Genomic DNA, 17,865 nt, shown 5'->3' on the forward strand with positions numbered 1-17,865 from the left:
CCAGGAAATATTATATTCAGTAGGGGAAATCCGAACTGACCTTCATCCACTAACATGATGGGTGAATCTCAATTGTATTGCCTTCAGTGCTCACGTCCTCTCCTTGCTTCCTTCTCAAAATGCATTGGAGGAGAAGGTACACAATATATACAAAATCATGTGGACACCCCTTCAAATTAGTGGATTCGGCTATTACAGCCACACCCATTGCTGACAGGTGTATAAAATCGAGCACACAACCATGCAATCTCCATAGACAAACATCGGCAGTAGAATGGCCTTACTGAAGAGCTGAAGAGTGACTTTCAACGTGGCACCGTCACAGGATGCCACCTTTCTAACAAGTCAGTTCGTCACATTTCTGACCTGCTAGAGCTGCCCCGGTCAACTGTAAGTGCTGTTACTGTGAAGTAGCAACCTCTAGGAGCAACCAGCAAAGTGGTATAATGGGGCCGCAACAAGCTCACAGAACGGGACCGCTGAAGCGAGTAGTGCGTAAAAATAATCTGTCCTCATTTGCAACACTCACTACCGAGTTCCAAACTGCCTCTGGAAGCAACGTCAGCACAGTAACTGTTTGTTGGGAGCTTCATGAAATGTGTTTCCATGGCTGAGCAGCCGCACACAAGCCTAAGATCACCATGCACAATGCAAAGCGTCGGCTGGAGGGGTGTAACGCTCACCGTCATTGGATTCTGGAACAGTGGAAACGCATTCTCTGGAGTGATGAATCACACTTCACCATCTGGCAGTCTGACTGACAAATCTGGGTTTGGCGGATGCCAGGAGAACACTACCAGCCCAAATGCATAGTGCCAACTGTAAAGTTTGGTGGAGGAAGAATAATGGTTCGGGGTAGGCCCCTTTTATTTTCAGTGAAGGGAAATCTTAACACTACAGCATAGAATGACATTCTAGACGATTCTGTGCTTCCAACTTTGTGGCAACAGTTTGGGGAATGCCTTTTCCTGTTTCAGCATGACAATGCAACTGTGCACAAAGCGAGGTCCATACAGATATGGTTTGCCGAGACCGGTGTAGAATAACTTGACTGGCCTGCACAAAGCCCTGACCTCAACCTCATCGAACACCTTTGGGATAAATTGGAAAGCAGACTGCGATCCAGGCCGAATTGCCCAACATCAGTGCCCGACCTCACTAATGCTCGTGGCTGAATGGAAGCAGGTCCCCACAGCAATGCTCCAACATCTAGTGCACAGGTGTCAAACTCATTCCACGGGGGGCCGAGTGTCTGCGGGTTTTCGCTCCTCCCTTGTACTTGATTGATGAATTAACATCACTAATTAGTTAGGAACTCCCCACACCTGGTTGTCTAGGGCTTTATTGAAAGGAAAAACCAAAAACCTGCAGACACTAGGCCCTCCGTGGAATGAGTTTGACACCCCTGATCTAGTGGAACGCCTTCCCAGAAGAGTGGAGGTTGTTATAGCAGCAAAGGGGGGACTCCATATTAATGCCCCTGATTTTGGAATGAGATGTTCGACGAGCAGGTGTCCACATACTTTTGGTCATGTCGTGTATGAGGGGAGGAACCACAGACTTTCTCCAATTTAAATGTTTTTATATATTTTTTAACCTTTTATTTAACAAGGCAAGTCAATTAAGAATACATTCTTATTTACGATGATGGCCTACCCCAGCCAAACCCTGACGACGCTGGGCCAATTGTCCTAGGGGACTCCCAATCACAGCCGGATGTGATACAGCCTGGATTCAAACCAGGGACTGTAGTGACGCCTCTCACACAGATGCAGTGCCTTAGACCACTGCACCACTCGGGAGCAGTGGTCTAAGGTCACATGCGTTTTGAAAAGGAGGTGAGGAGAGCGAAAAACAATTGAGATTCACATGCTGGAGTTGGAAGAGGATATATTTGACCCTTTATGGGGATTTGGGCATGGGTGGTAGGTTTCTGTTGAGTAGGCCTAGCACTTTCCAGTCGAGCAGACAATGCATGTCAAAGTAAAGTGTGTTTAAACTTGATGTGTTTTATAATGCGGCACAGGTGTTGTTGCACTACAACTGACGCATGAGAAATCACATTCAATGCACTGCTGCACACGCCGCGAGCCACGCTCTCACTGGAGCTGTTGAGCCATAGAAATCAACATTTATTTATTATATTCCTTTGGGTTGAGGCTTATCTATATGTCTTTCCAAATTCATATTCGGTTACATTCAAGAGCTCAGACATTTAATTAATACAAAAGTGTAGGGTTTTGGATCATAGGCCTGATTCTGGAGCACAGAATACGTGGAATAGGCCTACATCTGTTAGGTTTGCGAAATTGAGGAGCATCCACGGGTCAGAGGCAGCTTTAAATTAAACGGACAGTTTGGGGAGGATTAGGTCTAAGCGTCTGTAGTAAAACTCATTGGACAAACTGCAGTTCTGTGATTGTCCTTCATAGAGGTGAAATGGGAGCAAGGATTATGCCTTGCACTCGGCTCGTCTAACAGCGAAAGTGAAGGTGAGAATGAACAGAACCAGGAGGAGGGGAGAGAGAGATAGAGGGGGCGGTGGAGGAGTAAAGAGGCGGAGCATCGTTGTTGAGGACTCCAGAGAGTGGAGGGAGGCCGGCCATTGATTTTACGGTTGGAAAGCAAAGAGCAAGAGGGTTTTGAATGAATGAAAAACGAATCGAATCCTAGTTATCCAGAAAGAGTGAGAGGGTAACCGTTTCCATACTAGGATACAGAAACAAACAAAAAACTGTGGCTGAAGGGACCTTGCAGCGGATTTTCGCCCTTTGGATAGGGGAGCGAGCGTTTGTCCCATACCCGGCGGCGGTGTTTTGCCGTTAAACGGAACCACAGAACAAAAGCGCAATATATTTTGACTTCTCATAACTGAAAAATTGAATTTATATAATTTACCTGATATAACATACACTTGGATTTTCTCTATGAATTTTATTCTGTGATTATTAATGCAACACAAAAGCTTTGCGTATCATGTGGAGCGTTTAACTGTGTTGCGTACCCCTCTCGCTGATGAATGTCCGTATTCACACACGCAGCGGGGCTCCCAGCGAAGAACAGATGCAGAAACCGAGAATGGGATGCGTCTCATGTCTTTTGTATAGCCTGGATGATTTTCAGTTGAGAAAAGGATATCGTATTTGAAGAGCGATTAAGTTACAAACCCTTCGTCCCTGGAAGGTGCAGTTGGGAAGGAAACTGAATGTGGATATGTGTACATCCCAGCCGCCTGATTTGAATTACTGTTTGGGATTTTCTTTGTGTCGAGATTTTTTGGCTACAATTCCCTTTTTACCAATTTGGGTAGCACATTTGAAAATAAAGGTAAGCTTTCTGAACTGCTCGGAGCGTTATTTCTTGGTAAAATTCATTTAAAAATATGTTTTCTTTCTCCTGCCAGGTTTGTCATTCATTGCCTCTAAAGCACTCCGAGACCGTTAATTTTTCAATTGAAGTCCTTGAATTGCTGGCTGGTTGTTTATGATTAATGAATAAGTGGCATTGATGGAAAGGACAATTGGCCAACTTATTTGCATATTTAATTATAACTTCATCCTTCGGCATTGTTTTACAGGTAATGCGCCAATCTGGCTTGATTTGCGGTTCAGTCAGAAAAATTAATGTCAGATTTGAATCTCATGATGAGTTGCATGTCTCCAGGCAACAACATTAAGTATTCCACCCAAATGGCACTTTTACGTACGTGTGCCAAATATGCGCACATGTATAACACTGGTTTAGAATAGTTTATATTGACGAATGCAGCATGCTGTGGTTTTCCAACCAGACTCAATGTAGCCTAGTCCCCTAAAATCTGTATCGACAACCCACATCTCCGTGCTGCTGCATGGGCGTGAGACTTGATACTTTATTTCAAGTCGAGGTTTGACATGTCGCCTCCCATTAACCTTTACTGAGAAACGTAATATTTTGGGTAAACACCAATAATAGGTTTACAGTAAAATAGGCTAATCTCACCCTTTCGTAATTCCTGCGTGTCTGAGTTGCATGCGGCTCATTGTGTCAACCAGAGGAAGGAGCCGGTGCGTAATGGATAGGCCCCATGAAGCCTGTGGCTCGATTAATTTAGTTATTCTGTGCTGAGGCGCCGCCACGCCCCAGATCCCGGTTACCTCACCGAGGCTTTCATCTAGGCCTGTGGAAGAGATGGGAACCGCAGGCATTCAGACACAGCAGTGCCACCTGGGACTGTAGAACTTTTAATAAAGCCTATTACACACAAAAAAAACTGGTTTGTTTGGTTGACCTAACTGCTGGGTTGCAGGTGTTGGGTCACTTAGTTGGATTGTTTTCTTTAAAAAAACTGCTAGGTTATTGAGATATGACCCAGCAGGTCAGATCAGAAGATTGGAGGCCTAATTTAGTAGGGGCGTGGTTTTCAGATAGTTATTTTTAGCCACCCATGAGACTAAATGTCATTCCTGTTCATCTGTTCTGTTGCATAGTTATCATATGCTAAGGTTGACCATTGACATTTTTAATGATGCTTACAGAAGTGTATGAGTTCCCTAAAAGCCTATTGTTGGGATACAATAAGGTGGTGTACCTTATTATAATGTGTAAAAATGATGAATAATAATAAAGTCTGCATTTGCACTATGTAAACTTAGCATGATGAACGGGAATGACATTTACTCTCATGAGTTACCAATAAGATCTTGCTGAAAGACACACCACTAATAAGGCACGCCTCCTGAACAGAACCTAAGGGTTATATTAAAAAGACCCAGCTGCTAGGTCAACCCAGCGTGAGAGTAAAAATACCCAACTGATGGATAAAGTAACCCATGTTTGGGTAATCCCAACGCAACCCAGCTGGCTGGGTCAAAATAACATGTTCTGTCTACTATTTAACCAGCGCTGGGTTACTAAATAACCCAAATTTGGTTGTTTTTAGCCCAAAAAACAATGTTGAAGTATTTTGAAGTCACAGGTGGTCTCTGTTGAGGTTTTAGATGGAACACTCAGAGCATTTGTGTGTTGCCTAAATCAGGGACCTACAGTTAAATGGTTGCAGAGGGCTGGAACACACACACCCACACACAGAGCCTACAACACACAATATTCCACGCTCACTAGTCCCACAAACTGGTGGTTGGGTTCTAGACTTGTGTTGTTGCGTTGTATTAATACGGCGGGTAGCCTAGTGGTTAGAGTGTTGGACTAGTAACCGGAAGGTTGCAAGATCGAATCCCTGAGCTGACAAGGTAAAAATCTGTCGTTCTTCCCCTGAATAAGGAATTTCACCCACTGTTCCGTCATTGAAAATAAGAATGTATTCTTAACTGACTTCCCTAGTTAAATTTAAAAAATGAACAAACAGGTGTTTGGGTTTAAATGGGTCAGAGGAAATGGAGAATAATAGTGCATATAATATCCTCAATAGGCTACAACACAGACCCGTGACCACACACCCGTGACCACACACCCATCACAATAATACCTTGCTGCTTGGGAAGCAATGCCAGCCACTCTAATTAGGATGTGTGTGAGAGAGACACAGAGAGCGACAGGACAGTGTCTGTAGGCTTATTTCAAGAGTTCAGTTCTGAGTTGGATGAATCATTGATTAAACCAAACTTAAGGGGGTCATACTACTTTTAGCTGAAAATCAGGTCAAGAATGAAGTCAGTTTTGCTTTTGGGAGAGAGAGCCCATAGTGGGGGAGGCGTGCGGAGGTAATCAACAGTAGTCCATTCTGACAAAGTGGAGGACATCTAGGAAACAGTTCAGAGGGTGAACTCTGATTGAACTCTGTAATGGTGGTCCAGGCACCCTCAAGTTATAACCTTTACGGCTGACATTACTATTAACTTACACCCTCTGTTAGCAATGTTAATAACCCAATGTATAACTTCCCAGCATCATCCTGTTTCAAAAGCTGTCTGTTGTGATCAGTTTGAGTAGACCTATGATTCCTGCGAGGCTCGTGTAGCTCAGTTCTTCTCAAAACAACTCTATTCCCCTGGGAGTGATACATGGCCACGTCTGTTTTTAGATGTGGGTTGCTGTCGCTTATAAGTGTTTCATTCTTCTTCAGCGATTTCATTCAATGGTTAAAACGCCTGGGCACACAGGTGATTTTTCTGGGTAGGTGTTTCTGCAAAAGGCCTCACTGTGTTCTCGTTGCTCTTTAAATGGTTTGGTCGTAACTCACATCATGCCTCTTAGGCCTCTAAAAACCCTGTGTCGAATTCCAGCTAATGTCATTGGCATTTGTATGTATTGTGTGTGTGTGTGTTTTTTTTTTTTTTACCAGGGAGCTCATGTCTTACTCTCACATGAAACCTATTATGTGGTCCCATAAACAGTTGAGTGAATTGGAGTGGGAGAGGGAGAACGACAGAAATAGAGTGCAAAGAGGTGGTTATTCACTACACATTATCACATTAGGAATCAGTGCCTTTCTGACAAGAGAGAAACATACTGGTCCAGCTAAAATGGCATTGGACATGATCTTTGCAACACATTCTAGCGGAATCAAAATGGGGGGGGAAAGTGTTTCTGATCGAGTGCTTTTAGACGAAGAGGCAAGGGAGAGAGAGGGTGGGGAGTTGATAGTCAGGTCACCATGGCAACAATCCCCCCATCTTCTCACCCATCGCCTCTCATTCATCCCCTTAGTAATAGCCAAGCTCTGTTGCCCCGGAGACCACAGGGGATGGTAGGGGAATGCAGTGTCTGTGTGTGTGTGTGTGTGTGTGTGTGTGTGTGTAGTGCATGCACAAACGGGAATATGAAAGGCAGTAACAAGCTCCTGTCAGCTTGGTGAAACTAATTTGTTGCTGTTAAATGGTGTGTATTTTCCATCTGAACTAATATATGAGGGGTAATATTGGGCTTGTACCACAGGGGGATACCATAGAGGTTAAAACCTCTGAAGTCCTTCCACAGCTTCATCGTGAGGCTTCTTCAGCTGCTTCTAGAAAGGACTTTATTCTAACCCAGCTCCCATTGATGGAACATCCTTCCATGTGTGTCTTGTGAGAGTTGTTAAATAATCCTAATTTATCAGATGAAAGCAAACTGACAACTCACTGAGTAGTTTCATGACACTATCCCAGACAGACATTGCTGTTTGGAATCCTATCTAAAGAGCGCTATGTCAAGGTTACATCCCTTTGAGCTCTGGTGTTTTCCACCACCTTCCCTTCAGTCCTGTTGTGACAGCCTGCCTATCTGATAGGACTAATAACATGGTAATATAATACATTACATGGTGATAAAATGTTCATATTATGTCACCCAAGTCATAGACGGTTTCTCTGCTACCGCGCGGTACCGGAACGGCAAGTCTAGGACCAAAAGGCTCCTTAACAGCTTCTACCCCCAAGCCATAAGACTGCTGAACAATTAATCATGATTACATTGGCTATTTACATTGACCCCCAATTTGTTTTGTACACTGCTGCTACTCGCTGTTTATTATCTGTGCATAGTCACTTCACCCCTACCTACATGTACAAATGACCTCTAACCTGTACCCCCGCACACTGACTGAGTACCGGTACCCCCTGTATATAGCCTCGTTATTGTGTTACTTTTTAAATTATTTTTAGTTTATTTGGCAAATCTTTTCTTAACTCTTCTTGAACTGCACAGTTGGTTAAGGGCTTGTAAGTAAGCATTTCCCGGTAAGGTTTACACTTGCTGTATTCGACGCATGTGACAAATAAAGTTTGATTTGATTAATAAACAGTTTTATATCTCTTCCTCTCTTCCTCCCCCCTCTCTCTCTTCCTCCCCCCTCTCTCCCCTCCTTCTCTCTCCCTTTGCTCTTCCTCTCCCTCCCTATCTCCCTCCTGCCGTCAGGTCTGTCCTCCCCCTCTCCTCCGGCCTCCAAGATAGATTCCCTCAGGAGTAAGGTTGAGCTCCTCCGCCTGCCTCTGGCCCTCTCTTCCAAGTCCATCAGCCACCGCAAGAGTCAGCTGGGCGGAGCCGGGGAGCGCGGCACGGGGGGAGGAGGGACCCACAGGGGCAAACCCCACCCACCGGTCTCTGACATGGACAACGAGTCGCAGTATTCAGGCTACTCCTATAAGTCCTCACACTCCCGCAGCTCCAGGAAGCACAGGTGGGTAACCCACACATGATATATACACTGAGTGTACAAAACATTAAGAACACCTGCACTTTCCATGATATAGACTTCCCAGGTGAATCCAGGTGAAATCAATGATCCCTTATTGATGTCCCTTGTTAAATCCACTTCATCTACACTGATTGAAGGGGAGGAGGCAGGTTAAAGAAGGTTTTAAGCCTTGAGATAATTGAGACATGGATTGTGTGTGTGTGCCATACAGAGGGGGGGGGGGGGTGCAACTCAATATTAGGAATGTTTTGTACACTCAGTGTATACTTATGCAGAGCACACTCACACTCGAACACGCTCAGTCTCTTGTAAATACATTTTAACTTGCGTGTGACCACATCCTACGTTATAGAAGCTTTGAGTGTGTGTGATTATTTAGACGATGGGGTTTGGTTAACCTCTAGAAAGTAGGCCCTGTTTTAGGGTTAACCCTTTGTCTCTGTCTCTGTGTGTGATGTTCAGGGATAGGCGGGACAGGCACCGCTCCAAAAGCAGAGACGGCAGTAGTCGTGGAGACAAGTCAGTCACCATCCAGGCCCCTGGAGAGCCTCTACTGGACACAGAGTCCACCCGTGGAGATGACAGGGTCAGAGTTCAGCCCTTTCCTTCAATACAATTCCCATCACTACCCTGACCATCTGTCTGTATTCTGTCATCCTTTACTTGACTTTCTCTATGTCCTTCTCTAATCTGTCTTTCTCTTTCTCATTATCCTCTTGTCTCATTTGTTCAGGTAATATTTCCTCTCCCTATGACCTCCAAACAAATGCTCAAATAATCTCTCTCTCTCGCTCTCTCTCGCTCTCTCTCGCTCTCTCTCTCCAGGATGATAACTGGGGTGAGACCACCACTGTGCAGACTGGCACGTCAGAACACAGCGTCTCTAACGAGGACTTGACGCGCGTCTCCAAGGAGCTCGAGGAGTCCTCCCCGTTGGAATGCCGTCGTTTCCTTGGCCCTGCGTTGGGCGCCGTCCTGGGCCTCTTCGCCCTGGTCACTCCCCTGGCCTTCCTGGCTCTGCCCCAGCTGCTGTGGCGTGAGTCCCTGGAGCCCTGCGGCACGCCCTGCGAGGGCCTCTACGTCTCACTGGCCTTCAAACTCCTGGTCCTCCTCATCTCCACCTGGGCTCTGTTCCTGCGCCCGCCGGGCGCCACCCTGCCCCGCCTCTACGTCTTCCGCTGCCTGCTGCTGGCGCTCGTCTTCCTCTTCGTAGCGTCTTACTGGCTGTTCTATGGCGTGCGCGTGCTGGAGCCCCGGGAGAGGGACTACAGGGGTATCGTTGGGTACGCAGCGTCGCTGGTGGACGCGCTGCTCTTCATCCAATACCTGGCCCTAGTGCTGCTGGAGGTCAGACACCTGCAGCCTGCCTTCTGCCTCAAGATGGTGCGCACCACAGACGGGGCTAGTCGCTTCTACAACGTGGGACACCTCAGGTGGGTGTGTCTGTGACGTTTCATGAATGTTGTTTGTGCATGTGTAGTTTTTCATAAAGCATGGAATGTGAGTTTATTCATGTGTGTTAGTGTGGTTTTCCTGTATCTGCAGGTGCTATTTTTGGGGATGTTTATTTGCATGTTTCATACCATAATCTCAGCTTCGGTGTTAGTTTCAGAGACAGTTATGATAGCAACGTGGTTGGTCCCATCATTCAGTCAGCTGAACTGAAACCTGCATTACCTCATCAGCCTGTTCGTTGGGGCTATTTGCATATGTGTGTCATTTGTATGGTGAGTGTTTAGGTTGCATCAAGCTATTTGCATAGCACTCATGAGTATGGTCCAATGGGAGAGGTTGTTTGCTCCAGTAGTTATCTGCTTCCCACCCTAGTGGGTTTGGAGGGGCGCTGACAGGTGATCTATAATAGCTGCAATACCACATCTGTCCTGTAGTCTGTGCTACAGGTGCCGCTATTGAAGGTTAAACGCTTGTCTGATGTTTGAATACGTTGCAGAAGGGATAATTAGGATGATGCTACTGATGATAATGGTGGTAATGTTAATGAGGATGATGCTGATCTTAGTGTTGATGATGATTAGAACGTATTCCACTTGGGTCTCCCGTGTGGCGCAGTGGTCTAAGGCACTGCGTCTCAGTGCTATAGGTGTCACTACAGACACCCTGGTTTGAATCCAGTCTGTATCACAGCCGGCCGTGATTGGGAGTCCCATAGGGTGGCGCACAGTTGTGCCGGTTTGGCCGGTGTAGGTCAAACAAATAAGAATTTGTTATTAACTAACTTACCTAGTTAAATTAATAAAACCCATTTTGAAATAGTAATGGCAGGTTATTATAGGTTCCCGTGTGTCTCTCTCTCTCCAGTATCCAGAGAGCAGCAGTCTGGGTGCTGGACCAGTACTACAGTGATTTCCCAGTCTACAACCCTGCTCTCCTCAACCTGCCCAAGTCCATCCTCTCTAAGAAGATTTCTGGCTTCAAAGTCTACACTCTGGGAGAAGGTAAGACTTGACTCGATACTATCCTTCCTTCCTTCTCTTCTCCTCTCCTCCTCTCATCCCTTTTTCCCCTCATTCACTTTTCACCCCTGTCTTCATTGTCTTCCAATAGTGATACGATTTCTTTGCTCAATGAATAGCACGTTTCTATGTTGATTGCGTTTTTCTTGATGGTGATTTATCTTCCAGAGAACAGCACCAACAACTCTACGGGTCAGTCCAGAGCGATGATCGCTGCTGCGGCCCGCAGGAGAGACAACTCCCACAACGAGTATTACTACGAGGAGGCAGAGATGGAGCGCAGGGTCCGCAAGCGCAAGGCCAGGTGAGGAGAGGAGACACACTGAGCTTGTCAGACAGCGATGGCAATACTTAAAACTTGTCATTTATGCTTAAAAAGGATGCCATTGGTGCCCCCAAGACAAGACATACAGGAAGTGTATACCAGTCTAAAACGTCATATCCATAACACATGCCCTACCTCCTCCAAGGCTGGTGGTGGCGGTAGAGGAGGCTTTCACGCACATCAAGCGTCTCCAGGACGACGAGCCAGCCGCCTCGTCCCCCAAACACCCCCGCGAGGTGATGGACCCCCGGGAGGCGGCTCAGGCCATCTTCGCCCCCATGGCCCGGGCCATGCAGAAGTACCTGAGGACCACGCGCCAGCAGCCCTACCACAGCATGGAGAGCATTATCAACCACCTGCAGTTCTGTATCACATACAACATGACCCCCATGGTGAGCCCCCGCACCCTTAACCCTACCACTACTCCCTTAACATGACCCCCATGGTGAGCCACCGCACCCTTAACCCTGACCACTACTCCCTTAACATGACCCCCATGGTGAGCCCCCGCACCCTTAACCCTACCACTACTCCCTTAACATGACCCCCATGGTGAGCCACCGCACCCTTAACCCTGACCACTACTCCCTTAACATGACCCCCATGGTGAGCCACCGCACCCTTAACCCTACCACTACTCCCTTAACATGACCCCCATGGTGAGCCCCCGCACCCTTAACCCTACCACTACTCCCTTAACATGACCCCCATGGTGAGCCCCCGCACCCTTAACCCTGACCACTACTCCCTTAACATGACCCCCATGGTGAGCCCCCGCACCCTTAACCCTACCACTACTCCCTTAACATGACCCCCATGGTGAGCCCCCGCACCCTTAACCCTACCACTACTCCCTTAACATGACCCCCATGGTGAGCCCCCGCACCCTTAACCCTACCACTACTCCCTTAACATGACCCCCATGGTGAGCCCCTTAACCCTGACCACTACTCCCTTAACATGACCCCCATGGTGAGCCCCCGCACCCTTAACCCTGACCACTACTCCCTTAACATGACCCCCAAGGTGAGCCCCTAAACCCTTAACCTGACCACTACTCCCTTAACATGACCCCCAAGGTGAGCCACTGCACCCTTAACCCTGACCACTACTCCCTTAACATGACCCCCATGGTGAGCCACTGCACCCTTAACCCTGACCACTACTCCCTTAACATGACCCCCATGGTGAGCCACTGCACCCTTAACCCTGACCACTACTCCCTTAACATGACCCCCAAGGTGAGCCACTACTCCCTTAACATGACCCCCATGGTGAGCCACTACTCCCTTAACATGACCCCCATGGTGAGCCACTACTCCCTTAACATGACCCCCATGGTGAGCCACTACTCTCTTAACATGACCCCCATGGTGAGCCACTACTCCCTTAACCTGACCACTACTCCCTTAACATGACCCCCATGGTGAGCCCCTATACTCTTAATATATCCCCTATACCCTTAATATAACCCCTACACACTTACAACATGGCCCCTTAGATTCATACACTCTTGATGTGATATCTATACCCTTGACATGACCACTAAAAATAACAGCCATACATGACCTAATATTCAACTTGAGGTGTTCATGACCATAACGGGATTAGAACAAGCATGATTCACTTGATGAATCATATCTAGCCTACTTAACATTCCCCTGAGAGAAAGTGAACCCATGACAAGATGTGGCACCCTGTCAGACTGTCTTATCTCATTCTCTCTGTGTGTTTCTTTCAGGCCTTTCTAGAGCGCTACCTCTCCCCAGGCCCTACCATGCAGTACCAACGGGAGAATGGTAGGGGGCGCCAGTGGACCCTGGTGAGCGAGGAGCCGGTGACGTCCGCCCTGCGCCCGGGTCTGGTTTTCTCCCTGCGCCGACTCGACTTCTCCCTGGTCGTCACTGTGGCGCCCCTCCCATTCCTCCACCTGGGGGAGGAGTTTATCGACCCCAAGAGCCACAAGTTTGTCATGAGGCTGCAGTCAGAGACCTCTGTGTAGAAATGGAGAGAAGACGAGAAATTAAAGGATAGAGATGATACGAGTGAGGAAAAGAGAGACTATGTTTCAAATTTGCTCAAAGCCCAACTCAGCGTTGACCTCTGTGTGATAGAGGGAGAGAAGACACAAAGGTGGAGAGAATGAAGAGAGGTAGAGAGAATATGAGATGGGGAAAGGAACAGAGAGAGCGACACATTTTCAATTTTACTCAGAGCCCAACTCTCTCTGGGTCCTCTCTTACTGTTTTTGACTGACCAATCAGACACTCCCATGAGCTGATCATTCCCACAATGCATGAGCTTCACCTAGACCTGAGCGTGTTGACACCATGTAGCTTGATACTGTTACCAAGACTGTGCAGAGTCCTAGGGAGTTATTACACTTACACAGACCTTAATACAGCTCATAGCTCTGTTTATAACGATGTAATAACCACCTTGTGTGATTTAAATCCACCCCAAACCCTTTACGATGATGATGATGATGACTGTTCAACGCAACTCAATTGCTGTTTTCTCAAGATCCCCGGATTTTGGTTAGAAAACCTCATAGTAGACTTTCTTTGTTCTACATTCCACAGCATATATACTTCCCCATACCCTATATAGTGCGCTACTTTTGTACCCTATTTTCTATGGGCCCTGGTCAAAAGTAGTGCACTATATAGGGAATGGAGTGCTATTTCAGACGCATCCTAGGTGTAGCACTGTCTAGACAGCTATCTCTTTTCACACAAAGCAGTGGAAATGTATGTGGCGTCTGCCACCAAGGGCTGGAGCAGAGACCTCTGGCCGTCCTGTTTAATGAACTGTGTGTGTTACTTTGTTACAGTCATTGGGACCTGTATGTTTCTCATTCCTTGGCAATAACTGCACTAAATTCACAACCAGCCAATTGAAGTTGACATTACTATGCTACTCAGGGGCGCAACTTTCCTGGGGACGGGGGGAACATGTCCCCCCCACATTCTGAAATTGCATTTTGTCCCCCCCAGTTTTGTCATTGGCATGTGATACAAAACGATGGAAAAGGTGCGCTTTAGGACCATGCGGACGCCTCCGAGCGGTCAGGCAGGATGTTTGGAGTGTTTTTCAGACAAAAAAATAACATAATAATAATAATTAGGTCCCCCCCCACTTCTAATACCTAATCTGATGTTACTAACCAATAAGCTGATGGGCTGTTAAGCAGTATAGGCTCAACGAACAGATACATGTGAATAGGAAACACTTACATGTGAAAAATTACTTGAAAAGTCAAGTTTCAAGTAGAAACTGTAGTTGCAAATCAGCTACTACATCAACCAATCAGGTGATTGAAATATCACTGAATAGACCAATAAACGGACTGTTATTTTCATTGGACTAAATCTGCTTACTGGTCCCAAGGAAGTGGGTTCTTCAAGAGACAGCTGACGAATGTTTAGGTGAAACACTAACCGGCTGTTTTTTTTTAATAAGAAAAAGAATGTTTTTGTGACGTTAATGGATGTTGGACTTTTTATGTGTAATCCAGTGTTGGTTTTATAATGAAGGAGGAGGAACAGATACAAAAAAACAGAACCACTTGTCATGAGACATTATTTAGTTTTTCGTGCCAAATCCCACTCCATTCCAGATACAGGGGCGCGTCCCAATAACATCTATTTTTCTCCTGAAGTGTGCAATTGTTTTACTACTTCCCACAAGTCTACAAGCATTGGATTGGTAAAGTCATGGGCTAGAGGGAGTTTCCACCATATTTCATATACCAGTCATCAAATCAGTGAAGGGACGTGAACAAGTCAAGTGACCACTTTGAGGAAGGAGCGATAATTGGGACACAGCCATAGTGTACCACATGACTACTGTTCTGAACATGTGACCAAAACACAGAAGTACAAAATAATAAAAACACAGTTGTCACAGGAGGTTGGTGGCACCTTATTTGGGAGGTCGGGCTCATAGTAATGCCTGGAATGGAATAGTATCGAACTCCTCAAACACATGGTTTCCCTATTTGATACCTTTCCGTTCTCTCCATTACAGCTATTATTGTGAACCGTCCTCCCCTCAGCAGCCTCTTGTGTTGAGTGTATGGTGTGGCTAAGGTGTGACTAATATGTGACTCGTATGGAAACATTGTGCTTGATGATTTGTTTGATTCATAGGCTGAGGTGAATATCAGTAACAGTCCTGATAGGTCCTGCACACACAATGGTTCTTGTCTTTTTTGGCGGCTAACAGCTACAGTAGTTTCCTATGTTGTGTATAAATGGTTTTATCACTTTTTTTTATATGTGTACCGTATGTTTATTAGACCTTCATTTCATTATGAACCCTGATGCATGTAGTTACATGACGTTTTGAAAAGCTACATGTTTGCGATTCATTTCATGTCGAAGTGAAGTCCCTAACTTTTTTTTAAGACCAATGTGATGTAAAGACATTTGAAGTTGAAAAAATGTTTTAATATTGGATAATTTTAGGACAAAATTGTTACAGCCTTTTTAATAAATGATCTCTCTTGATATGATGCTATGTGGCGTTGTTTAATGCCCCCTAACCCCCCTCTCGCTTGCTCACTGTCTCTTCTCTTTCTCTGCCTGTTTCTCTCTGTCTGTTTTTCTCTCCCTCTCGCTCTTTCTCTCCCTCTCAATCTTTCTTGCTCTCTCGCTCTTTCTTGCTCTCTCGCTCTCTCTCTATCACAATGTATTGTATGTTCTTAGTGAGAGCAGAGTTGACCTCAAAAATGTTTGGAACAGGAGGGAAGTTTCACGTCAGGAGAGAGACCCTACAGACCACAAACATTGTCATGGAAGCTAGTGTGGGCGCTGCGTGGGTGTGTGTGTGGGCATGATTTATTTGCTGTTTAAATGTCAGTCAGTTCTGTAGAAAAAGGGGTGGGTGGAAACAAGAAACGTTACGCCGGTCACGCAGAAGATACTTCCTCAACTGAAACACTTCTCAATTCTGCTAATATTAATACATTAATCGTCTTAAACATTCTATCAACTGCTTCCACTGGGCCGTCATCACGTCTCTGTAAACATTTTCAGTGCTGTAAAGTACTTCATTAAGTAAAAATATTTTTAAATACCACTTACAGTAAGTTGTTTTTTGGGGTATCTGTATTTTTTCCTTACTATTTTTATTTGTGACAACTTTTACTTAGACTTCGCTACATTCCAAAATAAAATAATGAACTTTTTACTCCATACATTTCCCCTGACACCCAAAAGTACTCGTTACATTTTGAATGCTTAGCTGATCTGGCGGACTCACTAAACACAAATGCTTTGTTTGTAAATTATGTCTGAGTTTTGGAGAGTGCCCCTGGCTATCTGTAAATAAAAGCATAAAATAGTGCTCTCAGGTTTGCTCAATATAAGGAATTTGAAATTACTTTTACTTTGATACTTAAGTATATTTACTTTTGATACTTAACCAAAATACTTTAAAAACTTTTACTCAAGTAGTATTTTACTGGGTGAGTTTCACTTTTACTTGAGCCATTTTCTATTAAGTTATCTTTATTGTTACTCAAGTATGAAAATTGTGTACTTTTTCCACCACTGAACATTTTGCAGGTGCAAGTTTAACAGAAAATTACTGTGGTTAACTACTGTGAAAGGGGGCTGGGAGAGGAACATTTCTGTTATACGCCACCAACGTTTCTGTTATAGCACGTGCCCTAGAATTGTTGTCAAATGAGCATCTTTTTGTTTATGCTAGCCTAGTATTGGGATTATATTGATAATTATTTTCATAGTTAGAGTTCACGCTAAGGAATAATTCAAAAGGAACTTTTTGGCAAATGTATAAAACATGAAATACATAAGTATCTAATGTACAGTTGAAGTCAGAAGTTTACATACACCTTAGCCAAATAGATTTAAACTCAGTTTTTCACTATTTTTGATATTTAATCCTAGTATAAATATAGTCTTAGGTCAGTTAGGATCACCACTTTATTTTAAGAATGTGAAATGTCTGAATAATAGAGAGAATAATTTATTTTTAGCTTTTATTTCTTTCATCACATTCCCAGTGGGTCAGAAGTTTACATACACTGTAGTATTTGGTAGCATTGCCTTTAAATTGTTTAAATTGCATCAAGCGTTTCGGGTAGCCTTCCACAAGCTTCCCACAATAAGTTGGGGGGAATTTTGACCCATTCCTCCTGACAGAACTGGTGTAAATGAATCAGATTTGTAGGCCTCCTTGCTCACACATGCTTTTTCAGTTCTGCCAACAACTGTTCTGTCGGTTTGAGGTCAGGGCTTTGTGATGGCCACTCCAATACCTTGACTTTGTTGTCCTTAAGCCATTTTGCCACAACTTTGGAAGTATGCTTGGGGTCACTGTCCATTTGAAAGACCCATTTGCGACCAAGCTTTAACTTCCTGACGGATGTCTTGATGTTGCTTCAATATAGCCACATCATTTTCATGTTGGCATGATACCAACTATTTTGTGAAGTGCACCAGTCCCTCCTGCAGCAAAGCACCCCCACAACATGATGCTGCCACCCCGTGCTTCACGGTTGGGATGTGTTCTTCGGCTTGCAAGTCTCCCCCTTTTTCCTCCAAACAAACAGTTCAATTTTTGTTTCATCAGACCAGAGGACATTTCTCCAAAAAGTACAATCTTTGTCCCCATGTGCAGTTGCAAACCGTTTTCGGGCTTTTTTGTGGCGGTTTTGGAGCAGTGGCTTCTTCCTTGCTGAGCGTCCTTTCAGGTTATGTCGATATAGGACTCTTTTTTCCTGTGGACATAGATAATTTTGTACCTGTTTTTACATCCACAGGTACACCTCCAATTGACTCAAATGATGTCAATTAGCCTATCAGAAGCTTCTAAAGCCGTGACATAATTTTCTGGAATTTTCCAAGCTGTTTAAAGGCACAGTCAACTTAGTGTATGTAAACTTCTGGCCCACTGGAATTGTTATGCAGTGAATTATAAGT

At 45.1% G+C, this 17,865-nt stretch overlaps 1 protein-coding gene across 1 annotated transcript; it reads left to right on the forward strand.

Annotated features, from left to right (window-relative positions):
- Positions 1-2,567: 2,567 nt before the first annotated feature.
- LOC139561116 (vang-like protein 2) lies at positions 2,568-15,426 on the forward strand. The gene is made up of 8 exons (XM_071377994.1): positions 2,568-3,327; positions 7,837-8,098; positions 8,579-8,702; positions 8,942-9,549; positions 10,436-10,572; positions 10,759-10,894; positions 11,061-11,307; positions 12,657-15,426. Exons 2-8 carry the CDS (start codon positions 8,028-8,030, stop codon positions 12,915-12,917), a joined length of 1,584 nt encoding a protein of 527 aa, XP_071234095.1. The 5' UTR covers positions 2,568-3,327; positions 7,837-8,027; the 3' UTR covers positions 12,918-15,426.
- Positions 15,427-17,865: the final 2,439 nt, after the last annotated feature.

The sequence above is a fragment of the Salvelinus alpinus genome, chromosome 31 (genome assembly GCF_045679555.1).
Source record: "Salvelinus alpinus chromosome 31, SLU_Salpinus.1, whole genome shotgun sequence".
In the NCBI taxonomy this organism is placed as follows: Eukaryota; Metazoa; Chordata; class Actinopteri; order Salmoniformes; family Salmonidae; genus Salvelinus; species Salvelinus alpinus.